This window comes from Bombus terrestris, chromosome 3 (genome assembly GCF_910591885.1).
Source record: "Bombus terrestris chromosome 3, iyBomTerr1.2, whole genome shotgun sequence".
Classification (NCBI taxonomy): Eukaryota; Metazoa; Arthropoda; class Insecta; order Hymenoptera; family Apidae; genus Bombus; species Bombus terrestris.
This window is the reverse complement of record NC_063271.1, coordinates 616,724-644,391: the sequence shown is the minus strand read 5'-3', so window position 1 is coordinate 644,391 and position 27,668 is coordinate 616,724. Positions and strand designations below refer to the sequence as shown.

The 27,668-nt window shown below is 32.3% G+C and overlaps 2 protein-coding genes across 7 annotated transcripts; one reads left to right on the top strand and one right to left on the bottom strand.

The window, feature by feature from the left end:
• Positions 1-248: 248 nt before the first annotated feature.
• On the top strand, positions 249-2,867 carry LOC100649666 (argininosuccinate synthase; the record flags this gene model as incomplete). The annotated part of the gene is given in 6 exon segments (XM_048404421.1): positions 249-431; positions 620-840; positions 916-999; positions 1,175-1,438; positions 1,766-1,860; positions 1,863-2,867. Coding segments are annotated over 6 exon segments (921 nt in total), but the record flags the coding sequence as incomplete, so codon positions are not given.
• Positions 2,233-26,977, bottom strand: LOC100651092 (bromodomain-containing protein 2). Of its 6 annotated transcripts, none has more exons than XM_048404021.1 (22): positions 26,564-26,977; positions 24,570-24,857; positions 24,155-24,203; positions 23,497-23,538; positions 22,160-22,408; positions 21,801-21,995; positions 21,113-21,718; positions 20,612-20,689; positions 20,140-20,235; positions 19,951-20,052; positions 18,996-19,860; positions 18,732-18,890; positions 18,215-18,334; positions 17,950-18,099; positions 11,841-11,929; positions 11,385-11,502; positions 10,708-11,058; positions 9,802-10,362; positions 9,249-9,391; positions 9,012-9,161; positions 8,516-8,821; positions 2,233-7,968 (listed from the first exon to the last, which is right to left on the bottom strand). In XM_048404021.1, exons 2-22 carry the CDS (start codon positions 24,578-24,580, stop codon positions 7,903-7,905), a joined length of 4,506 nt encoding a protein of 1,501 aa, XP_048259978.1. In that variant the 5' UTR covers positions 24,581-24,857; positions 26,564-26,977; the 3' UTR covers positions 2,233-7,902. The 6 variants fall into 6 exon arrangements, with proteins under 6 accessions (XP_048259978.1, XP_048259979.1, XP_048259983.1 ...); XM_048404022.1 differs by having other exon boundaries at positions 9,249-9,373; XM_048404026.1 differs by lacking the exon at positions 20,612-20,689.
• Between the last annotated feature and the right edge of the window lie 691 nt (positions 26,978-27,668).

Here is a 27,668-nt window from a genome sequence, read left to right as displayed (position 1 = left end):
CCGTACCACTTTAACTAAAGATAAAATCTTAACAAACAAGTTGTCGGTTGAAATTCACGAATAAGTTAACTCTTTGTATAGCATGTATTACTACGATAATCGTTCATGGGTTATCGTTCAGCATGGGTCAAGACTCAGAGTTGTCCATATAATGAAATCCAGCTGTCATCTTAATTGAAATATCGACCTTGTCACATTGCCTTTAAATCTCGATCCTGAGAATCCTGAGATCTTGAGAATTTTGAAAAATACCTAAATCAACAAAGAAAATCGGTCTAGTATATAACGATGGTTTAGATACCTCGTGTATGCTATTGTGATTGGAAGAAAAAGGATATCGAGTTATCGCTTATATTGTAAATAACGATTCTTTGGAAAGTAAATACTGTAGTAAGGATTTGAATGTAGGCAAGTATGTATTGGACAAGAAGGTATTGGCTTGAAGGTATTAACAAAATTTTAATTAATTTACAAATATATCTTCTAAATTTTGCGCCGAAATCTCTGCAAGTAGATATAATGCTACTCGTTATAACTAATCTTTACAGTGATATAAAGTCCATCTCTTCTGTTATGCCAACTTTTCTGTTTAATCGTAGATAATTTTATTATTCGAAAGGTCATAATAGAAGATCTCAGAGACGTTTTCCTGTCTTCGTTTGTGTGGCCGGCTATTGCACGTGGAGTGCTTTACGGGGTGTATAAACACCTTTTAGGCACAACAATCGCTCGGCCATGCATTAGCAAAGCCCTAACAAGAATTGCAAAATCTGAAAATGCATTTCTAATCGTTCATGATGCGACAGGAAAAGCTACTACAACCTCTATCCCGACATCCAGGTACTGTATCTAAACTTTATATAACTCTCATATATATCTTTATATGTCTTATGTGCGATCTTTTCATTTTATTAGTTACAGACTTTTATACAAAGTTATCAGAAAGATCAGATTTGTTAAAGTATGCACAACAAAACGGAATACCTATTTCAGTAAATAAAAAAAATATTAAAGTAAATATAAAAGAATCACGGAGCTCTGGCGCAAATCTATCGCATATTCCGAATAGTTGACATTATTGTATCGTATTGTAGTTTCATTTTGATTAATTAAAATTTTAAAAACTAAAATAGAAAAGAAATTAAAATTTAAATACATATATGTATATTTTTAGTTACTAGTCGGGTATTTTAGAAAATTCTGATACATCAGTCCCAAAACAAATATATAAAGTGAGCGATGATCCATTAAATTCTTCGACGGAACCAGAAGAAATAGAAGTTAATTCTGACCAGGAGTATCATCCATCGTATGTCAGAGAATTAAAGAATAACGAGATATTTCTTGTCCCGCTCAAAATAATGCAATATTTAAATTAAATCGATGATATACGTGGTATAGAACGTATTGACATTGTTGAGAAACGTTTTATTAACTTGTAAGTAAGTAAAATGTGATTTATTTGTAAATATTTGAGAATCATTACATATACATACCATTATCACTAATATTTTAATCCAGAGAAACTTCGAAATCACGATAAGCTAAGAGTCGATATGAAGTCAAGAGTTGGAAATGTTTGTATTATATTGTATTAGATGAGATCTTATTTGACTAACAAAATGACCGATTACGTTTATAAATGTGAAACAACGCTGTAGACGATTATACAAAATAATGGTTTCATAAATGGTTAGCAAAATGGTTAGTATTGCTCAACGAGTGTTCTAATTTGCTCTTTGGTATTAGCAAAATAAATTTTAAGCAAACTCTTATTACTCTTATTACTTTTCGATCTTACAGTTACTTACAGCGAGAGTCTAATTCGAATGAATGTAAGAGGAGATTTCGAGTTTGAAGGCATGATTTCATTCGTACGCAAGCTTACATATTAAAAAAATTTAGTCGTTCCAAGAAAGAATTATCCAGATTTTAAGTATGATATATAAAATGCATTAAAATGTGTAATATTTCGTGAAAAGAATATAGCGCTCGAGTTTAACAAATTTTTGCGTAATTATTGACAAATCGTTTAGGAGGTATTGAAATGAACTTTTCAATCATCGAGTTTCAATCTTAAGACATTTTTTATTCTAGTCTGTAATGTTTATACATGAGTTATTTTAAGAGGATGAGGTAATAATGAAAAACTATCGCAACAATTACTTTCAATTAGTTATTAATAATTAAACCGCAGGTAATTAGTATATTTGTAAAGATTATAATAACGTGTAATATGCATTGTTTTATCTGTATTAATTAGTATATACAATATTTCTTATTCATTCTAACAGATTCGCAACATAAGGGAAAACGTCAAACACGGGACAATAATATTTCAGTTAGTATCTCTTCTATCGACGACTATACAACACTCTTTCGTTCTGTCCATTTCGCTCGCTCACTCTCTCTGCTTGTTTTACGCTCTGTATTTATATATGTATATCTTTATATATATATATATATATATATAATGCATATGTATATGCATATATATATGCATATATATATATGCATATGTATATGCATATATGCATATATATATGCATAATAATATATGCATGTTATATTTATATATATATATATATATATATAACATACAAAATTATAAACTAAGAAGGGTAATTCTGTATATGCTTATGAATAATAATCTGCAGTAACTTTGTATTCACTTGCCTCGTAACATTAATTCAAATATGTGATAAAAGTCTCTCTTCTTATGTTTAGGGATTAATAAGAGAACAGATAATATTGTTTAATTTGATATTGTTAAGCAAATAGAGATTTAAATGAAACAACAATTTAATTCATTACTTGATGTTATATTACCAAGTTTGTTATCTACAAAATAAAAGATTCAAAACTTAGTCAAGGATTCTTTCTGTACAAAGCATCGACGATTTCAAATTGTAATATACGGTTTAACAGTATCTCAACTTATATATATTATATAACGTATTAGACAAACGGTTTATACACAAGTGCGTACTACATGCGACAGATCGATATAAAGTTGCAATTTTGCTTTTATTTGCCTTTTGAAATGAACGTGAACGACACAGAGATATAGGAGAAAGTTATAAGGTTCTTTTTGAATAAAAATGGTCGAGTAGAAGCAAGTCTGTAAACGAACTTGACCTAGTAAATGATCCCTCTTACTTAACAACATCAAGCATTTCTTTATTTTAGCCATTTATTCTTCATTTCATCATTATTATTTATGTACAACCAGCTTAATGTCTCGCTATCAGTAATAAGTCTACTAAAACTTGTGTGCTATTGGAGATGATGTGCGCCCGTGGGAACTTATATAAAAAATTATTTTTTGATATTTTTGATACAGCGGAGTGATTTTGGTGTTACTTACGAATTATTACGTCTTTACCTAGTAACTTATACTGAGATCTCTAGTAGGTTAATACAATCTATCGGCCTCCCTTAAATATTACAAACCTTATCACATATATAGAGCTGTGTATATTAGTACTTATTACTTTTTATACATAGATATTTGTATTCTATTTAAATTGCTGCCAATGATTTCTCCTCATATGTACAGTTATAAACTATATATTATACAATCATAATACCTAGCACACACATTCCTCCTTGCTCTCTTCCATTCTCACTTTCATTCCTATGCCCATCTTTTCTCTCACACGCTGCCTCTCTTTCTCGCTTTCTCTTTGCCAAATTCACGCTTTTAATTCTTTATTCTTTTTAATTCTTTCTTCTTAATATCTTTTTTCTTTTGTTTTAGAATTCGTGTCACTATTGAGCTCGTTACTTTAACGCGACGCAATTTCATAATCAGAGGAATTCTTCCAAACATTCGAAGACACTTGCAATTGGTCAGTCTAATGGTACAATATAGACAATAATCGATCAAAAACAATTAAAATCGTAGCTTTCATTGCTCGGTCGTTTAGCGAAGAATTCATCATTTCTAAGCGATACGGTTTTGCGTTATTAACTACACCCAGGACACGAAAGATTAAACAAATAGAAAAATAACATATACAAAATATCGTTAAAAGCGTTGGCTGGAAGATAAACATATACTAACTGTACACGAAAATATTTAAACTATTGCAAACGACTTTCTCTTCCATGAAAAATCATGTTCCTGGTTATATGATATTTCTGGACAGAAAAAATCGATTATGTTTAACACGACATGACATCTCAATGTTTTCTTTTTTCATATCTGCTAACATTTTATGTCATATATTACATCGCATTATAGCGTATCACGATCATACTCGAATATCAAATATATTGAATTTACAATTATATATGCCGATACACGCCGATACACGCCGATACGCGCCAATACGCGCCAATACGCGCCAATACGCGCCAATACGCGCCAATACACGCCAATACACGCATTCTCGAAAAATCGTGCTCGAATACCGATAATGATAAACGTTAATAAACGAAAACGGCATATTTATTACGCCTATGGTTAAACTTCATTCGATTTATATCTAGGACAATTCCATTATCTCCTGGAAACATCACTTTATACCGAAAGAACACTCTAATTTACAAGAACAGAAAACACGATCGATCATTTCTCGCTTTCCCTTATTTCGCAATTACTGACATCCTCGCGAGAAATTGCCCTATCGCGTTAATTGCATACAACAACAATTAACATATGGATGACTAAATCATTATACATGCTAAGACGCGAACGTCAGTATCGCTGTAAATAGATTGCTACGATTTCATCGTAAATCTTGAATTTTGATTGAGAGACACGCGGAAACAATTCCGGCATGTAAAATAAAAAAAAAAAAAAAAAAGATGTAAGATAGTCTACTTAGTATTGCTAGAATTAGTACTGACGATCAACGAACGTGTGATCGTACTGATATGAAAGCGCACACAACACATGAGAATAAAGAGCCATTCCATAGATGGATACTTATTATATCGCAATCGACGTGTTTCTCGTCCATCTGCGATGCACTTGGCAACGAAAACAGGATTACAGATATCGGTGCGAATATGATCAGAAATTTTTCCTCCCCATTTTATTGCGTCAATCATGTTTCGAACCGTTTCCCTGCGATCCCGTTTCCTCGCGCGATATTTCAATCGACCAGAAACAACCACATCGCACCGTTAATTTGATCGTTATACCCGACGAATATCATTATGTTTTTCTAGTCGGTGCATCGATGCACTTGCACTTTGAATTTACGTTTCTCTTGGCTGGTCGTAATTTATACGTAACTAAACAAATCATACACACGCATACATACAATCAACGTTACTTTACAAATGTGAATACTAACGATCGTGTATCTTTCGTGATCTTCTTTAGCATTGATACGCCTCCTACACTTTCCTGATCGTCATCCGGACACGTTCTTCCACATCGAGTCCAGTTGCGATCGTTGACATAGAAAACGCTCGAGAAACCCGAAAGACTGTACAAAATAAATTTAATGCGACAGAATCAGGTGTAAACGCGTGTGTAATAATAAATTATTTGTATACGCTGTAATGTCGCTGACTACGGTCATCTTTCGGCGAGGTACATAGCAATTTAAACGCTAGTCAACTCTTTTTGTTTCATCGGTCGTGCCTTTCGAGAAATTTTTCTCTAAAAATTTTTCTTTAAAATGGCACGGCCGATTTTTAAAATGACGATTCTTTTTTAACGACAACGCTAAACTTCATCAGATTTTTCAAAGGCTGAATTGTACGATACCATGATAAATCGTGTTAAAAGAAACGCAGAATAAATAAAATTAAACGCTACGCACGTATTGTTGATCTACCATCGATATCGTGCACGCCTTCGTATAAAGCGAAAACAACGATTACTTGAGAGCAAAACGAGCTCATTCTGATGATGTTGTGATCATCGTGTATCGAAGTATGTACCAAATTGCGTATATGTCCTTCTCTGAATATCATAAAAGATCTTCGCATTGTTCGTAGTTGCAAAATATTTGTTATAATATCATGTAAAAAGTAACATGTATTTGTGAACAATAAACTCTTCCGAATTAAGATTAAAATAAAATCGAACATATTTTACCATAAACAGCTTATGCGAACGTAGCGTTTCTTTAACTCCAAATAAAAACTCATTTGTCACGCTACAATACAGAGAAAGACATTGCAGGTTTGAAAAGGCTCTTAAAAAAATAAAATTCCTTTTAATGAAATAATTTAATAATAATATTAATAATAATAATAATAATAATTAATATTAATGGTGGTGGTGATGATGATGATAATAATAATAATAATAATAATAATAATAATAATAATAATAATAATAATAATAATAATAATAATAATAGATATAACTCACATAATAAGTATCGTTATTACGTGATATCGGTGTACGTACTACTATTATTACCTACTATTATTACCGCAACTTCTACAAATTGAAATACTTCTTTAAAAATGAATCCGTTTGTAATAGTAGTAGAATAATAGCAGCACGCAATAAATTCGAACTTCAATCAGTAATCGGATTTTCAATTAAATATCGCTTTTTGTACTTTTTTTGCCGATTGAACATTTCTATTCGGGATACGCATTATTACTGACAGATCACGCACAACATACGAAAGGACGAGTTCTTTCTGTAAAACTTTAATCAGGATCCCTTGAAAAAAATACCCTTTGCATCTTAATAATTTACTTCTAACCCTCTTTCTAATAAATTCTTTCACACAAACAGTTCATTTTTGTCAAGAAAAAAAAAAAGAAAAAAAAATGTAAGAAAAAACCCGTAATTCTTTTCTAGATAATGTCTCATTTACGAATCGGTACCATATTACACTTTCTGTTTCTGTGATCTTAGAGTATACCAAGGATTAGGTACATATGTGGAATCTGATCTAAAGGTTGGTAGGATTGATACTACATCATTCTATAATCACCTTACCATTATTCGTAATAATTGACGACTTTTTTCTAAGGTGAGTTTACAAATATTTCTTTCCCCGTATTTCCTTTTTATCTTTTCTCCAAATCAATCGATTAGCCCTCTCTGATTTCCAAGTCGATCGAAATCGATATAGATTGGGCTATCGTAACGATCAATACGATTAAATTCATCAACGCGTATGTCCGCATATTAGGTATATTTTTTTCTATATTATTGACTTAACAAGCCTACCTATTTCGTGATTACAAATAGTATTTATTCATAATCCGGAAAAAAATATGCAATAAAATTATTATTAATTGCTAATAATTATATATATTATTGGCAGAAACACTATCTATATAATCCTACCAACGATTGATGACTGAATCTGGAAAAATATAAAACTTAACTAAATATACATACAACTTTTACTCTGCCCCCATGCTCTCATACTCATCCATTCATTGATCGCACGTAATATATACTCTTTCTTTCTCTCCCTCTCTCTCATACCGCTTTCTTTCATTCACTTATCTTCTGTATAATATTTTTTTGTTTTGTTTCCAAATTTACATAAAGTACAAACTTATGAAAACCGGAGAAATGTAACACAAGAGTCAGTGTAGCATTTTCAAAGTATTGTATAAGTATTTATCTAATTACAGTAGGTCACACTTAGGTGTCCGTCGACTACACACAAGTTTTCCATCACTTGATAAACTGTCTCTTCGTGGTCCGATTCACTTGAACAATGAAATTAACTTTTTCCGTTGGAATGTCCCAACTCGCATCACTATTGTATTTTTCATTGTTACACCGATCTCTTATTCAGTTTATTATTATTTCATTATTATTTCTTTATTCTTCATTATTATTATTATTGTTTGTTATTGACTGACGTATATATTAATACGTTTCTTCAGTATCGTCCAGCGCCACACATTCATCCAAGTCCTGCCCGGCTTTACTGGATTTACAATGAGCAGCAAATAACATTATAACGATTCCTCAAACGCAGCCATCAAATCACTTTGCATGTTCATGTCAATTTGTCCAGCCATCTGAAATAATAAATATACCCATTCTTGGCAAATTCGTCTATAACAATTAGAGAGTAGACGATAGAAAATCGACTAGCGACTAATTCTTTCCAACACTTTTGTTATCTTTCACACGTTCACGCCGGCGCTGCTGCTATTTGTGTTTCTCGCTGTGGAACGGCGCTTGTATGGATTATTATTTGAGGGTCGCATATTATTAAGAATTAAATTTTAATTTCCATTATTTAAATTTTCAACTATACGGCAATTTTCTCTAGTTACGAAACGAAGAACTAGATTTTTGGTGATACGCACCGTCTGATGGAACATTCACGTGTGAGCCACCGGTGATGCACGCCGCCTAATGGGAGACTCGAGCGTGAGCCACCGGTCGTACTCGCTGGCGTGAACATGTTAAATATTTTCTAGCTTGATTTTAACGATATTGTCTACTAGCGTTATATGTTTGAATCTTGTTATATATTTTTGTAATAGGTAAAACTTTAAAGCTGATTCTCTGACGAGATATTAAATATCCGCGCAGATAAAAGATTACAGTGAAACTTACCGCCTCGCGCCGTCGTCGTTCTTGTTCTCGTAGTCTTTGACGTTCCCTTTCAGCCGCAGCCTTGTCTTGACTGGATGAATGACTTGGACTACTACTATCGGTATCGACAATAGCTTTGACCTCTTCTGCCCTTGATGTAGCAGTCATGACGTTTCCTTGTTGATCACCGACGGTTTTCCTAACTTTATCTAATGCATCTTCTTCTTCGCGTTCTCTTCTTCTTTCGCTCTCTTGACGTAAGCGCTCTCGTTCCGCTTGTTCTTTCTGTTGTCTACGCATTTCTTGTTGTTCCAATAGAGCTCTTTGCTATAAAACAAAGTTAGCATTCATTGCGACATATATCGTACGTGTATCGCGACGTATATATCGTATATATGTATCTTATCTAGATAAAACGGAATCTAAATAAGAAAATATTGTATTAAGTAACCAAATATACATTATGTTCAAATAAAATTATTGTATTATTCGCAAAATAAATATCATTTGTACTAACCCTATCTTGTTTTTCCTTTGCTTGCTTTTTGAATGCTTGGAATGAATCCTGTGCAGCGCTTTTCATACTACTTCCTGCCGCAGATTGAGGACTCGATGCTTGTGCCAAAGATGACCACGATGAAGCATTTTTCACATTTTGTTCTACAGTCTGCATAAGATTAACAGAGAAAGAAGATTAGATACGAATAATATAGGAAAGAAAGAAAAATACGTAATTGAACGATCGTTACTCTACCTTGTTTTTAAAAGCTGAGGCAAAATTCGACACAGGATTTTTCGAATCAGGTGGTGTCATCTTTTTCTCAGGCATGAGCTGCGAACTCGAATGATTTCCCATTGGTGGCATTCCTGTACTCATTTCTGCAAAAAGAGCTCCGGCTAGAGCAATAGCATTATATATTCGATTAGTAAGCAGTTAATATAGCAGTCTAGAATGTGAACAGTATACATTAAAGAAACACAGCGAGGATTAAACAAATTTTCAACAAATCCGATGAATTCGCTTTACAACACCAGAAAATACTAGGTTCACCATGCAAGAAGAAAAATGAAAAGGCATTATTTAAAATATAAGAAAGTAGAAATATTTTGTATTACTAAATACACGCACGCACACTATTTTAGTATCAAATAGAAAATGTGAGAAACAATTAGAAAATAAAAGCGATCGAATGATATGTATAAGTATAATGAATTAAATTTAAACATTAAGATTAAAACTTGCTGCGATGTAACATAGATACGCTTTGTAACGCATGCTTTCAACCTAAATTAATTATAATACATACCATCCATAGATTTTTGTGGCATCTGTTGTGACTGAGAAACTGATATCGATTTTTCTTCTTTCTTGATTGGCATCTGAGATATTTGCATTGGCATAGAAACGATAGGCATAGGATCAAAAATTGAACCCATTCCAGTCATATTCATCCCCATATTAAGACCAGGTATACCATTATTATTCAACATATTGGGCGGAGAATTCTCACGCTTAATATTGGAAAATCCATTGGAATGCTGTTGCGACATCGTAGCATTATGGGAATTTTGTATATTGGTCAATGGTGATGTTGTATTTATCATACTCTCTAGTTGATTGTGCATTGACATATGCGTGGCCAATCCTTGTGACAAATTCATATTAAGATTTGCCATGGTAATATTTCCCAAGTTTAAATTAGATGCCATACTTGCAGGCATCATATTCACTGGCGTTTTTACATCAGGCAGTAAATTTAAGTTTGTATTATTATTTGTTGCATGTGGTGTTTGAATCATTGGTATGTGCGGTTTTTTTTTTAATGACATTGTTTGTTCCAGCGACGTTTGCGTAGTAGGCACAGGAGCTATATACAAAAAGAAAATTTTATAAGAACATATTGACGTAGGTTTTGTATTATAAAAATAAAATAAAACAAAACATAAATCTTATTAATTACGACAATGCCCGTTTAATCGCGACCGATCTCTGCAACTATTTGGACAGATGTTATATTTGTATGGCTTGTTCACCTCTAAATAAGTTTGGAATTAAAGCGAAGAGTATCGAGTGTAAGCAACATACAGAGGATGCTTGCTTAATATACTAAGTAAATAGTTGTATAGTAAAATATTCAATCGATCGATCGGTTAATAAACATCGCTGCAATTAAGCGGGTATAGTGCTGTATACAGTACGATAAAACACATACCTAGAGTATTGTATGGTTGTAAAAGGTCTGATTGTTGAGTTAAAGTTGCTCCGTCTGTAGGTACAGGTGTGTTTGCATTTGAGAAGGAACTGACGGATGTCGGTGGCTGTGGTGGCTGAGGCACAACCGGTGAAGCTACTATAGAATTCGTATTTGTAGGTGTAACACTCGGTGGTGGAGTTGGTGGATTAGATGTAGTTGCTGGTGGCGGTGTAGGTTTTTTTACAGGAGCAGTCGTAACCATAGTCGTGGATCGTGGTGGTTGCGCTGGCATGGATGCATGACTTGCTACAGGCATTCCTTGACCAGTTGTAACAGTCGCTACTGCCACAGACTGTTGACTATTACCACCTAATAAAATTATTGTAAATATGAAATTAATATGACATATAATTACACAGATATAGAATACAAAATTTGATGCGCCTCCAGGAGAGTGCGACGTGCTTTTGATAGTACATATTTCTATACGCCACAATGATATAAGTTGTGATAAAATATCTTGTCGAATGGCGTTTAGTAATGTATACGTGTTAAAGTATAGAAGCTCCTTAAAAATTGTCTTGTCTATAAATTCAATCACTATCACGATCAATCTATATGAGTATATCTATATTAATCAATCTATATTAACGTTAATTTAATTCACTTAAATAATTCAAATAGTTTGCACACACCTTGTTCTGAAGAAACGTTGCTAGATTGCGTTACAGCTGGTTTTGTTATTGGTCCCGTAGAATTTGTCGAAGGTTGACTGTTCATTAAAAGACCTCCGGTATGATTCAATGTAGGTGCCTAAAGAGTGTACTGTCATTTAATATATCATGCATCATTCTTTTCTAAAAGATGTTTTACTATGTACGCCAGGAAGATTCAGATATAGAAGATAATATCAGAAAGATAATATCATTTATGAAAAATACGTATATGCATGACTAAACTAAGTATACGCTATACGAAACATGAATGTAATTATCAAAGTAAGAAACATAATTAACGTGATTATAAATATACTTCGATTATAGTATTTGGTTGTGACAATAAAGAAAGAAAGAAAGAAAGAAAGAAAGACACGGAACAAGTTAACAATTAATCAATGCAAACATTGTGATCTGCTGGTTCCTACATCTTACCGATGTAACCGTAGTCGTTGTCGAAGGTGGTCCTGTACTTGGTGTATTCTTCTTTGTTTTCTTTCGTGGAGGACGATTGGAAGAGTTTCCTGCAATTGAATGTAACGTGCATCTAATGGTGAATATGTGCAATCAACCGTTTTCTCGTTACAAGAGACAGATTGATGAAGACATAGTGAAATGCAGTGTGCAGAGGATACCAATCATGAATGCTTGTTCTCAGAGTTTAAAAAAATTCTGCCAGAGAATGCCTACTAAATGTTATGCATATTAGAAACAAAATCAAAAGACTTTGAGCATATATTTTCTAATAGATTTTATTCATATGCTTATATTATAATTGTATCACTGTGTACAACAATGTTAATTTAAATATCTCAATTGTATGACTTTTTGTGTGGACACTTTCATCTTAATGATCTCTTTATATTAAAAAATTTTAATACGCTGAACAATTCTTCTTTTTCTCATTCTACATAAAGTTAGTTGTATTCAATTCATTTATGAATAATTGCATGTGCATATATATATATATACGTATACATATACATATACATATACATATGCATATGCATATATATATATATATATATATATATATATGTATATGTATATGTATACGTATATGTATATATGTATATATATATATATATATATGTATATGTATATGTATACACATTATAAATACATACATACATATCGCGCGCGCGCACATACGTTCACGCTTACGTGCAGCGAAATTGCCACATACATATATAACGTCATATATATGTATGCGAGAGCACGCAGTTCCCACTAGAATAATAATAATAATAATAATAATAATAATAATAATAATAATAATAATAATAATAATAATAATAATAATAATAATAATAATAATAATAATAATAATAATAATAATAATAATAATAATAATAATAATAATAATAAAATATAATAATATAATAATAATAATGATGATCGTTACAATATAATAATCATGACAGTGGCGAAAATGATGATTACAAAGTGTTGACTACAAAAACCATCAAACTGCCTTTGCTTTTTTTCCTTTCCTCAGTATTCATACAGTGTTGTATTGTAATTGTAATATACTATAATTAATGTAGTGTAATAAAATTAATGCAAATAAAAATGACGTAAATAGTACAATATGGACTCAACTTAAACATGAATGATACAGGAGTGTCACACCCATACAAGCAGTACCAAATGTAATTTCAAGTCGCAGTTAGCACAATATTGAGATCGGTGGCAAAATGCTCCTGCTCGATGTTTGTACGATATATCAGTTACAGGCAGCGATTCTAACACTATATTTAATCTGATTCATGCTCGTAGATAAATCATATTCATCTATGGAATGGTCGATAGTAAACTACAATTCACAGAATGTACAAATACAAGACAAAACAATTGCAAGAGGGAATAACGAAGAGCGAAGAAACATCGAGTAGAAGTTCCAGCATATCTTAATTTATATAATATAGTTAACTGGACCACCTAATGAGCCAACCCCGACTCTGTACGATTTCGAAGAATCAATATTTTTTTCTTTTTTACTTCATTCATCTACTATCCTTGTATATGCATTTAAAAAAGTTTCCTCTCTGTCGCCCCTTTTTCTTTTAACTTACAACTATTATTAATATTTTATGATATATTAGTTCTCACTATGTACAAAACGCGTATGCTTGTGTTATTGTTGATATTCAACACGTAATACGCATAAAACAGATGGAACGCACGTGTGATTGTTGAGAGCTAGAATAATTAGTGGTTTTAAATAAAAAGGATATCTCGAACCTCAATAAAATAGCAAGTTCGTTGAATCTGCTTTTGCGTATAACGATCTCGAAGGAAGAATGACGTTCCAGTCTAAAGATGTGAAAAAATGTTGACGCGTGCTTTTACGTGGAATAAATGCTACAAAAAATTTCGGAAGGCAATATCAGTATTATTATAAAATGCCCTATATCTCGCGTTACAAGCTAATGGTGATTGTATTGTAGTAGATGCATAGTTTCTATCTAATTCAGCACACGCCATTAATTTGATCTCACATAGTCTAACTAATTATTTGGAATTTTTCTATTTACTTTCAGTATTTCGAGAAACATAAATAGTAGGACTATTCTGAACAACGTTTTGTATCTATTTCAATGCTTATAATTTTTTCTTTTAGAAATCAACGAATAGTTTCCTGACCAATTATAGTTTCTTTTCACAAAATTAGTTATAATTAATTTCTTCCAACTTCATTCTTTTGCTGGAACAGTAAGTACGCTGCTGACTGTACGATTGATGATAACATTAAATTGTACTGAGTGCAAATTTGATCACTTTTCTTTCTTTAATCTTCGTGTTATGCAACATCTCGAAGCGTGAAGAACTGCTTTCTCGAAAGCACCTTCAAATCTTATATCAGTTACGTCCATAACTTCTCGCGTATATACTTTACTATATATAAGAACCAAAGTTCTTTCTTTTTTTTTTTTTTTCTCTTTACATGATATTTCAACAAAAACGCTATCATGGAGCAGATATTTATACATAGAAATATAAAAACAAAATATCACTAAAATTAACTTCATTCGAACTTGTATAAAAGGTTTTCTAAAAAACGTTTTAATAGGACGGGTTAAAATTAATGTTATTTGAGACTTGTTTATAACACGAATACTATGAACCAGTTGCATGTATTACGTATATTCGAGAAATGTATTACTGAGACAAAACCAAATTTATTTTTGATAAGGATAAGTATCCGTTTATATAGCTAGGTATGTAAAACCACACCGACCTACCGTATAATTAATAATTATTATCTGACATAGCGATATTGATTTAGTAAAACGAAACTGTACTAAACTGTAGTTCAAGTAACTTTAAAAATGAAAAACTGACAATGGCTATCAATGAAGAACTAGTGGTAAATAGAACAATGAAACGGCGATTAGCAAAGCTTAGCGGAGTGCAAACAATGTGTTTGGAGGCTAGGGTGCCTCGTTTGTATCGTAGACCACTTCTTCCACCTGCTCTCGTTCCTAATTCTTCTATAATTGTCTTCAGTTCCCTCTATTCGTTAGAAACAATGTATCTACCTTCATCTGTCTGCTGTGTTATTAGTTTGTACACTCCCCTTGCCGTTCTCTTATATGTCAACATAAACCTTGTATGCTCAAAGTCATTAATCTCATAAAAAATAAATGAAAATTATTGATTGTATCACATATCACTTTCTCCGCACACTTTACACTTGTTTTGTAACTATCTTTTACTCGAATCCATGTAGTTAAAGGAAGAATTAAGATTTTAGCTTAATTTCACAATTTCATCTAAATAATATAGCGTACTATTGTACCAAAGCGTATTTATGAGGTGATAAATCTTAGTAATTGACTTTTTAAAGGAAGCACCACTTCTTTGGCTTTATCAAAATCAAACTAATTGAGAAATGGAAATCATTATATGAGGTAACATTAGGTAAGAGTTTCTTAAGAAATATGTGAGCTCTGAAATTGTTTGCGGAGACAATTAACACGAGAGTGTATCTAATCAAAATCAGTATTTGACACGAAAGCTGTGGATTATAATAACCTTAGAATGTGGATTTGCAAATCCAGCCACCAATACACATTGTCTGCATTTGTCTCCCGTGTGTATCATAATATTACTGCCTAATTTGTTTTTCTTAAATATTGACTATCAAGTCCATAGCCTAAACTGTAGAAACAAATATAGTGTTCAGAAGCCTAAACACAGTTCTCATGTCACTCAGGTAATAAGTGCATATTTACACTTAACCCCTTCCCGTACTTTAGCGAGTCTGACTCGCGATGAAGATTTTGGCCCAAGTATCTGGGCGCGAGTCAGACTCGCTAAAGTACGGGAAGGGGTTAATGTAATAATGACGCTCCTTAAATATCATTGTACTATCTTCTGAGAAATGATACGTCATGAATGAATCAATGTGAGGAAACAAACTTAATGATTTAAAAAACACAGTGATACAAGTAATGCTCTGCTTATCGATTAATGTAAATAAATATTAAATTTGCAAGAGTTAATATATTGCATGATGTTGCTTGGGTTACGTAGGGCAATATAATTGTCAGGAGAAGCTACAATGTATACTCCAAGGTACTAACATTTGACACTACAGTCCCTGCTATAGTTTAGTATGTTCTTCGTATATGCTTTATGCAACTTTCTTATGTTCTAACTGCACAACCTTACTATTCCAAATGTCTGATCAGTTTTAAAACACACGTGTCCTTACATACTTTAACATGAGACTGCAGTGAAAAATTCAGTGACCTTGAATAGTGAACTATACTTGACTTTCGAGCAACAGAATGTATTGTCAACACCGACAGGGCAAGAGAAAATATAAGTAATCATCTTTAATCAATAATATAATTTGTGAAACAAGCTGGCATGGCATATGGTATCCTCTAAACACAGTCTGCACTCCACTTTTTCTTACCATTGCATATTGTCTAGTAAATTAAATAAAAATTCTTTGATTGCGTCAAGTTTCAAATTTGATGTTCAAAAACACTTCGAAAGATACGTTTATTTAAAAAAATTCTACGCAAATGTAAATAAATCTATGGTTATGTATTTATCCAATATCAATTTTATAATGACAGTAAGTATATTTTCGCGATGAAACTTGACACCATATTCGTACTTGCATTAATATAACGCAGCACTTAAGCTATACGAATAACGCCGTCCTAATAAATACAATTAATAAGCAAGATTTAGCAGCTTAAGAAGATATTTGCGATGCGTTTGTGCAGTCGAATCCTCGTTTAAAAAATCTCTTTATATTTACTTTCCAACAACACCATTGCATATATTGCATCAATAATGTTGCACCGGTATATTCGATTGTTTGGTTGCCAATACAAAATTAGTTAGGCACAGAGTTCAAGTTATCTTTTCTAAATATTAAGTCATCACCAAATCATGGGGTATTAAATGCTATTGTCATTTTCTTGTATAAGAAGATACAAATCTGGTATATATTCTTTAAGTATTCTTTTCCTTTTTCTTTTTTTTTTCTTTTTTTTGGAAAACTGATGATCAATACATTCAATTAACACTATGTTATTATTGACATAGTATCTTTTAATTAATAATCTATTCATAAAAATACAATATATAAATTATAAATGTATTATGTCGCATGCAAGTTCTTTTTAGGAGTTTAGGTAGTTATGTAATATTTATTGGAGTTTATTGATATTAGAAAAGATAGTAGATAAATAAAATAAAAGCAATTTTACAATAACCGAAACACAAAATAAATCATGCATAAACAATAATATTCTCTTTATGCGATAGAAATAACATCAAAGTAAAACAAAGTAATGATTTTATATATATATATATATATAATATAATAAAATATATATATATAATAAAAATAATATATATATATATAATATAATAAAATATATATATATAATATAATAAAATATATAAATATATATATATATATATATAAAATCTTCATACATATATCTGTACCTTTTATTAATATATAGCAAGTACCCACATGAAATGGTGAATAACCTTATTTGAAATATCTAGGAGAGATTCACGTCTATGTTTTTCATATTTCATTTAAAGTAATAAGCTTTTTTATAGTTAGTTTAAACAAATATGCTTGACAAGTCAAAGAATATACAAGTATATAGCGATACTATAAATAGAAAGTATAAATAGAAATGTACAGTTTATAACTAATCTGTTGTGATATGACAAAAAAGTGAAATATTAAAGAAAATGAAAATATTGAACATTAAGTGCTTGCTTGAGGTTTATAAGCATATTGTCCTTATAATATTTATGAGCATAAACGTGAATAGAAACCTGTGCTCTACAGAATAAGTTACTAGATAATAAATGTTATGAAAATTTTTGACTAAAAATATTCATTTTTTTAAATAAACAGTCGCAAATAACTCCATAATTTTAAATCTCACAGAAAAATTAGTTCATATTTTCATGAAAACTACTTATTTTTAAGTAGTTTATTGTTCCCAAGTAAGGGTCTAATAATAGCAACAGTTACATGAGGTTTATATCTAACCTGCTTCGCTGTCGCTTGAATCACTGGAGCTCGAAGAAAGAGAACTACTGCTGGAATCGCTATCACTGCTACTACTGCTCGATGCTGACAATCGCGAAGGCCCACTAGCTCCTCCAGTTCCAACTACATCGACCGATTTACTACTGTCCTCTGTTAAACAAATTTGAGAATAAATTTAGACATTTGTAACCACTTTATGCTATAATATTCACTTACATCTATAAAAAACAGAAATACAGGCTTATATTATAGTCAAAGTACCAACCTTTTTTAGCTGTCTTCTTAACATTGCCTAATTGCCCTGTAACATCTTGTAATCTTTTCTCTAGCTCCTGTTTTTTCTCTGCCATTTGTTCATCCTTAGATTTACCACTGACCTTTTTATCTATGAAAAGTACGAAAATGTCGAATACATTAAAAATGTATATAGATAAGCTTGTGTTATTTATTAAACGAAGCTTCTCTTTAAAAACTATATCAAAATAATGAGTATATTCAAATAAATTATAATAATTACTTAATAATTACTGAAATAGTAAATTATAAGAGATATTATACCTCTATCAACAGTAAATATTACTAATGCAGTATTATTAAGAATTAAACCTAGTAACATTTATTTCATTATATCTTTGAACTGTATTACTTATTCAAATATAGTTTTATATTTTTATAACTATAAAAAAAATACCCTAGTTGTTTTAAAATAATAAAAAAAGAATAGAAAACCAGATAACGAATCTAATTTATAAAACTGTTGCAGAACCTAAAATAAATCTTACGTGGCTTTTTTCTAAGACACGAAGCGACATAGCTTTCTAATTCCCTCAGTGTGGATGGTTTTAGTGTTTCAAAATCAATCTCAATTTCATCTGGATTGGAATCCCTTAATGAAGGCTCCCGAGATTGTATTATATGCACAACACGTCCTAATTTATCTCCTGTAATAAAAAAAATTAACAATGTATTCTGAGAAAAAATTTCTTACATTTAAAACGTACTTTCATATTTATATTATTAATTATTCATTAACTATTATTACTTACCAGGTAATTTATTAATATCCAAACTAAGTTGCCTTTTTTCATCATAAGACATTGGCTTAGCATTATCTTCATCTTCTGAGTCAAATGTAATGGGTGGCGGTTGACTACTAGCGTTTTTCTTCTTAGTTCCAGCTGATCTGCTGTTTGCTTTTGGCCTCTTATTTGCAGTATTTGCTGTTGCAGCTTTCCCAGGCCCTCTTCCTTTTCCCTTTGGCTTAGCATTTGCCGCCGTTGGCAGATGATGACTCATGCTTCCTGTTGCATGAGTTTTATTAGGTCCTACCGCTATTGCAGGATGATGAAGATCACCACCCATACCACCAGGCATTTTTAAATCACCCGCTCCCATTGCGACACTGGCTATACTAGCACCAACACTATCAGAAACACTTGGGATTCCACCACTTGGTTTCATTAGTTCTTTCATGGCACCAGTATGACTGGCAACTAGGCTACTACTTTTATTGCTCATTGGCCTTGACTTTGTCTTATCTGGTTTCTTTTTTTTACTTTTCTTCTTACCGCTTTCTTCCACTAATTTCCTCATTTGTTCTTGCATAGCTTTAAGCTCTTGCTGTAAAGCGACTAATTTTTGAGTACGTTCTTCATCTGAATCATCACTCTCAGAAGAACTTTCAGATCCGGAACTGCTAGCACTACTACTGCTACCCTTCATGCCAACCATACTTCCCATTGGTTCATCCGGAATTTTCGCATACCTCATTTCAAACACATCTTGTAGTTTCCTAGCCATTGCAACAACGTCATGGTCAGGAGGATTGTATTTATAACAATTAGTGAATATGAGTCTCACATCGCTAGCGAACTCTTGTGCTGTCTTATATTCACGATTATCCATTTTTGTCTGTAAAAGAACGATTATGTCAGTTAAAAACACAGATTTTTAAAAGAATACAATACAAAATCTAATCTAAATAGTTTAAAAAACATTAACCTTTACAGTACCAAGGTCCATTGGTTTCTTGATAATATCATGATAATCGTGGAGGCCCAAGAGTTCTGCATCAACTGGTTTGTAAAATGGCCATGCATATCCCTGTACACAATTAGAGTTCAAATTATAGATTGAAGGATAAGCTTAATGTTTTCTTTCTATTCATATATAAGACTTATAATACATTACCGAATGTTTCTTTGAGAATAATTCTTTCAAAATCTCATTACAAGATTTCAAAGCTTCTGAAAGTTTTTCTTTCGACTTCCCAGTAGTATGCTGAGGCTGCAAAATAATATTTAACATGATAAATACAATTATGAAAAAATTAAGAAATTACATTATCAAACACCATAAATTGTAAAAAAAAAAAAAAAAAAAAAAAAAAGGAAGAAAAGAAAAGAAAAGAAAAAAGATATCAACTCATGAAAGTATTTTTAATTTATACTGTAACCTAAATTAAGAAATGAACAAAATATATAAACAGAAAGTTTATATATAAAAAAATATTAAATATTAAAGAAGACAAAAAATTTGTATACTATTTTCATTCAAATTTTTTTTTTCTTTTTTTTTTTTTTTTTAATACATGTATCTAAAATGAAATGACAAGACAACACAAATGAAAGGAAGGACCCTGAAGGAGTAGTAATAAGTGTACCTGTTGGGCCATTGCCCCGATCAGAGGCATGTTGGCTTGGTGGAATGGCACTAAGCCGTCTTCCGCTTGCCTCGTTGGCTGAAACAGCCATGTTACGAACTCTTTGTTAATGTATTAATGGATGATACGATTACAGCATGGAAGGAATAAAAATAGTTGAATATATATGATATTTTAGCTTATTCAGATGATTATTAAACATTTACGTATCCATATTACAAGGTTACATTACTGAAATGATAAACTTTTTTTTTTGCTAGAATTTTACTGCTGTATGCAAAGCGAGACAAAGAAGTTTAAATTTTGTTTTTTATAGATCAGCTTTATACCGCCAACATTTTTTTGATCAAATAATTTTTCTAGGAACGTGTGATTAAATGATGAATAGGTTGTACGTTCAATATGAAGATTGTATGAAAACATACACATAAACGCTTCGACATTTTAGAAAATACTTAGTTGCATGAATACCTTATTAAATAAACAAGATATAACCTTTACCTTCTTTATTTGTCGGCCAGACTCTCGCCTTGTAGGTATTTTGGCATTTTTAGGATCCAGTTTATATAGAGGTTCAAAAGAATTTGCAGTAGGAGTCGTGGTATCAGCCTTTCTCTTCACTCCCTTTTTAAGTTTTGCTGGTTGAGATGGAGGCATTACCGTAGGTGCAGTGGGAACTTGTGGAGGAGGAGGCACAGCAGAAGCTGCTTGTGGATCCATTGCTGGTTGGGCATGGTAACCGCTAGTTGGAGGGACCACTTGTTGAGGCAGAGAGTTATGTGTAGCCATGGGAGTAACTCCCATGGTTGATGGAGGAGCAATAGTAGTTGTATTAGTGCTCCCAGGTACAGATGCAGGTGCTTGGGTGCCAAGAGGAGGCATAGGAATTACACCTGTTGTCCCAGCTGATGTAGCTGAAGGCGTTAGGCTATTTGGTACACTGGAAGTAACTGCAGCTGCACCAGAGGAAGGTCGACCTCGACCTGTGCCTCCTGCAGCCCCTGCCACACCACCTACTGGTGCTCCGACTCTGCCAGCTTTTTTGCCCTTGGGTCCTTTCGGAACCGGTGGTTCGAGTTCCACCTCCTCTTTTGGCATTTGTGCAACCTAATTTCGTTGATATTTATTTTAAATTATCATATATGTACAATTTTTATATATATATAAAATGTTAAATAAGTGTAGCTACCTTTGTGAGAAATAATTTTTCGAGAGCTTGTGCCATAACCACAACATCTTCTCCAGGTTTGTTGTAAACATAACAATTGGTGAACATTGTATTGAAGTCTTGAATACATTCTTTCCCACTCCAATAATACGTATTCTCTAAACGTTTTTTTATTGTGCCCAAATCCATTGGCTGCTTTATAATTTTGTGATAATCCTATTAAATTTACAAATATTTAACTGATTTGCAAGTAATTAATCAAATTCTATTGAATATTTATAATGTTAAATTAATGTTTAAGGTGTCTTCATATTTTTATAACATTCTTAATATTTAGATAATGAAATAAACACTAGAAAATAAATATAAAATCCACATACTGGTAAATTGAGCTTTTTCGCATCTACAGGTTGCTGGAAAGGCCACGCAAATTGATGCTTCCATACCGGCTTGAGTACACCTTTCTGAAGAAATTGCAGTTGATTGGTAACACGCCCTGGGCGATTAGGTGGAGGCACAACAGGTGGTTGGACTACACCATTCACAGGTTCCACGGGTGGTTCATCACGTGGAGGTGGCTCCTTTGCCGGGGTTGCTGGTGTAGTCGTTGTCTTACCAGGTGCACTTGTCTGCATTATCCAGTTAATACATATGTGTTTTATGTCGATGTTACTTTATTTCATTAGTTAGCTCTATAACTACTATTGTTATGTAATATTAAATCCATGAATAAAAATAAAATTCTCCCGCAAAGCACAAATTAGACCACTACTTCTTTTTCATATAAAATCAATCTATTTAGTAATTAAAATTGCAAATAATATTGCTATATAGATCATGCTTTGGTATTCTATTACTTTTATTTTTATAAAACCTTTAATCTTATTAGATAAGAATAGAGGTTATTGTTTTTAATAAGATAGTCCCTCAAAGTTCTAGTAAAAACTGCTTAACACACAACAAAGTTATAATATAATTTGATCAATCTATTTAGTAAAATTTCATTATGGTATATAAATTTAGGAATAGTAATAAGATTCGTGCATCATAAAAGTAGATAAACCCATTCATGCAACGAGCGAATTAGGCTGCTAAATATTTAAATTCCATAACCACAGGCAAGCAATTTAGAATTTCTTTTAATAGAAGTCTAATTGAATATGTAATAAAAATATATGTATGTTACAAAAATATTTCCAACTGAAACATAATGGCAACTCTAAATCATTTCATACAATCATGCAATTAAAATATAATAAGGGGAAAAAAATAGATAAAACAAAAATAAAATGAAGTTGAATTAAACAAAATGAAACAAACATAAATTTTTTCTCTATCAAAAAACTCTACATATAGAGAGTATATACAAATTTGTCCAAATTGTATTTTGTACGAAATGACTTGCAAGCTTTAAAAATGTACATTATAAACATTTAATATCAAATAAAACTAAAATGTATCAGCAAAGTATCTTGCTTCATAATTAATGCACAAGAAACACATAATTATTAATATATATATATATATATATATATATGTAATAACCTTATATTCCTTTTTTATATTTTAGTTTATCTAGTATTAGTTTACTTGTACATAATTTTATAAAAATATAGAAGCGAGAACAAAAATTGCTCTTGGTACAAATTTGGAGCTGCCATTTTATATTTTAACCATACATATCCTAGTTGAAACAATAGTCAACAAGGAATCTCACCTTCGGTATATTACACAGCCTTTCTCGCTCCTCCACATCTAACTGTAATTCATACATACCATTCAATCAAACAGCACTTAATTTCATTACATAAAGAAAAAAATTATGCTGAACATAATACCAGAAGTAAGGACATAGGCAATAGTACAGTTTAAATAAGTTTGATTTTTATTCCGAATAATGTAAATAGTTTAGAGATAGATAGCAGATATAAATTACAGCAATAGGAGGGAGGATAGTTAATAGTTACAATTCTAAATATCTAATTTAAAAAGCATATTTAGTTTAAATTTCCATATAAATTGTGTCCCTATTTAGAAATTCTATACTAAGAATTAACAAAATTTTATATAGATACTACTCACAAGACTATATAAGACATTTAAACAAAGAAATAAGAAAAGTAATGTAATTTACATTTAATATAATAGAATATAATGAAAGAAAACTTGTTCTGCTTCTATAAGAAACAAAATCTTTAAAATAAAAAAACAAATTGACAAATCTCTATATGATGTTTAGCACATTTTGTCAACTACATTAGGGACACACAAAGGAAATATATGTACTGAATACAGCTTTTATATATAGCATTAGTAGATTAATAAGCAAGCTGCATTTTAAATTAATATTTCATGAAAATTAATCTATAGCTTACCGAATTATTTTGCGAAATAGCGTCCACCTGCTGCATCTTGGCTTCGCTTCTGCAACAAAAAAATACAAGTGCGTAAATAAATTACAAAAACAAACATTAAAGGAAAGGATTAAAACATTCAGTATAAAATTTTACATCGCAGTGTGGGCTTACAATGTCTTGATCTTTAAAATTCATTTGTATATATAACCTATTTTACTTTATCATTGTAACATAAAGTCACAAAATACCACATTTTTCAATGCTTTTCATAGATCAGTAACCATGTTTATTGCCGTCTCTCGAAATTGCAGGATTGATTACATAGGAGATGTTAAACTCCAACTGATACAATCAAACTTCACATTTCATGAAATAACTAGGTGTATTTTATAATATAAGGCTCATCTAGTCCACGGTAATGAGCTTCACCTACCTTTCCGACATATATGGTACATAAATGCTATGCAGCAGGTAACTGCCTTACGTTGATGCTTGACGCTATGAGGCTTCATCAACAATCGAGATGGCAAGGATATATTCTGAATCGAGCATGGTAGCTCACTAATTGCTTGCCAAGATGATTGCGCTGCAACCAGGAAGATTGGTGCCGTGGAGGCATAACACTACTCAAGCCTACCAAACGGTAGTACTTTGAATGTCAGCCCTGTACACTGATGTGAGACTCCGTACCTCCAGCCAAGGTTTGCGACATTAGCAACATCTGGATAACATAACAACAGGACCCCGTATTGTAACAACCCCAAATTGTTTTATCGCTTTAGAGCAAGTTAAACATTGATATATTTTCAAGTTACATGTGTATATGTGTGTATATATACACATCACTATAAATTATTTAACATATCATGCAAAACCGAATGTATAAGATACATGCTCGACATATATTTTTTTCATTTTACTAAACATAAACTAGCAATATTTATCATCTACCGTACCAAAATACGTTCAAATTGCTCCGTTAAACCTTTCCTGCCAATGAAGTTGTTTATGAAACTTCTATAACTGAAAACTACAATTTGTGAAACATTAAGACAGAATGCATGTATCAAATTAAATAACGCTTATTAACATCCAAATACTTATGAAAGCTGTTCTTTGTGTGTATGTAAAAAAGAATTGCAATAATATGTATCTCTTTGCAATAATCATAAAAAACATAAATATAGCTAGCTATAATCTTTTCAGCCTTTCTTTATAACGCTATATTATCATTCTTTGATTATTTTTCTTCTTCTTATTATTATTATTCTGATGTAAATAACATATGACACAATTAATCTTGATTTTAAAATATAAATAAATCGTACTGTAAATTTGTTCTGATATATCTCATTATAAATACATACATAGATAGACAATTGCAACCTTCCCAAATTATACTTCTTTTATATAAGGAATCTAAAGCGTCAAGTTAAAGACAAACGAACAATTTGGTATAACAAAGTTATGAAAATTCAAAATCAAGAAGATGTACATAAATAATATATACAAATGCTAAAAGTATAAGATAAAGAATGAATTGGTCAGAAACAGCATGTCCAAAGCATAATACCTTTGACACTCAGTGATATCTATAAATGTATACAAGAATCAATGTGCATACCCTATTGTTCGAAACCAGTATAAGCCAAAATGGAAAGTTTGATAAAAGTAGCACAAATAACTGGTACACTGGTATAGAAAGTGAGCTGACTATTAAAATAGAAAATTGATAATACATAGGAAAAAACGATGTTGTGAACGACCATAAGATCTCTCTGATGGGAAGCAAGAGCTTCTGCAATGGTGAAGAGGAGCATTGCCAGAACAATCCATGCCGCGAAGACGTTCTACTATTGGTATTCGTATCAAGGGCAGAGATAAGTGAAGAATTCGTGGGACGAACAGGTGCTTGGTGGTTAGAAGTTGTTATAGTAAGAAAGGAGAAAGGTGAGATCTTCGATACGAGCGATACGAGCGATACGAGTGATACGAGCGAGACGAGCAAGAGACGACGGTAGAGAAATAAACGCGGTAGATGCGGGAGTAGAAAGAGGAGGAGGACAAGTAGGTGAAGATGACGAGGGGAAGGGTAGCAGACCCGCGCCCAGCCGATGCACCCAGCCGACGCACAACAAACACGAGCAAGCCGCCGTGTGAGAATCTAGCCGAGCGCTCGACTGGCACAGAAATCATAATGTTTCTCACAGTGGAGAATTATGGCGCGCGCGGAATAACCGGGCCGCCTTTTCGCTCACTCACACTCGATTTGCCGTAGGTTTCAACATGGCGGTATGGCCGCTCGGGAAAGAAAGCTCTCAAGGGCCCGCCGCTACAGCCGCCACTTACGCACCACACGACATACACCAAACGCTATACTTATCATCAACGTATCCAGAAACTTGAAAATCATTTGTGATCACTTACCTGATCAATGGAAGTCCACTTTTCACAGGAATTCTATCCAAAAACACTAGCACTACGTCTTGGACACTGGGTCGCACTGCGCTTTCTCCCTGCTTACTAGTTTGGTTGGTCGGTGTTATGGCCGTCGTCGAGTGTGCCCCACCGTATCACTCACTCACTCTCACTCGTGCGAGCGCGAGCGCTCGGTTCGCATACGCGACGAACGCGGACGCGGCCCGATCAACTAGTTCCACACACTTACGAATAAGAACGTTAATCTCTCGTACTAATATCGTATCAGTGCCCCGTACCGAGTTCTATCGACATTTGCCTCAAGTCTCGTACAATCGGATGGCTTTCCGTGTCCACGACCATCTCGGATCTAGAAACTAATGATCGCAGCACCAACAATGGCTACGCATTCTTCCGCGACGTACTGAATGGTTCCGTTCCAATATTCCTTGAGCACGACCTGCCTATCCATCCCCTTCGCCGCGCCATCATTCCGAATTTTACGGAACTAACTCGAACAAACCTAACTTCGACAAATCTTTAGTTCCTACAGCTAGCTGTAATGACTAATTCAATGACCAAATTCAATGACCAATTCAATTGTAATTACATATTTCAGTTTGCTAATTTACCATTATTGGAAATCGCTTCTTTACCGAAAATGAAGATCTATTTAAAAATAACCGAATATTCAAAATTCATTCGAAAACATATTTATCCATTCATTCTCCTGTGTTATTAGAATATTTAATAGGAGGAAGAAAGATTAGGATTTACAAGGTATACAATAATTAAACGATTTTATTTTCAAATTGTGATTGAATTTTATTAATCAATCGAAAAATTAATGGTTAATTTCCATCGTTCCATATCCACCAATATACAATTGCACTTTTACATGGTTGAAATGATAATTTCATAAATATAAATGTTAACAGATAATGATAACGAAAAAGAAAATAAATTTTAATATTACCGTAATCGGTTAATTTTCTTATATGAAACATAACGTTAAAATGTCTTAACCACCGCGCAAGTCGTGGTTCAATTCCGTGATTCTACAATTATTGCAATGCATTTTGGGATACGCGGAAAATCTATAACTATATTTCAC

Coding starts and splice junctions, on each gene's coding strand:
- LOC100651092 (XM_048404021.1), bottom strand. Junction 22,409..23,496: donor GGCTGTGTAATATACCGAAG/GTGAGATTCCTT, acceptor TGGATAATGCAG/ACAAGTGCACCTGGTAAGAC. Junction 19,861..19,950: donor TGGACCTTGGTACTGTAAAG/GTTAATGTTTTT, acceptor GTTCTTTTACAG/ACAAAAATGGATAATCGTGA.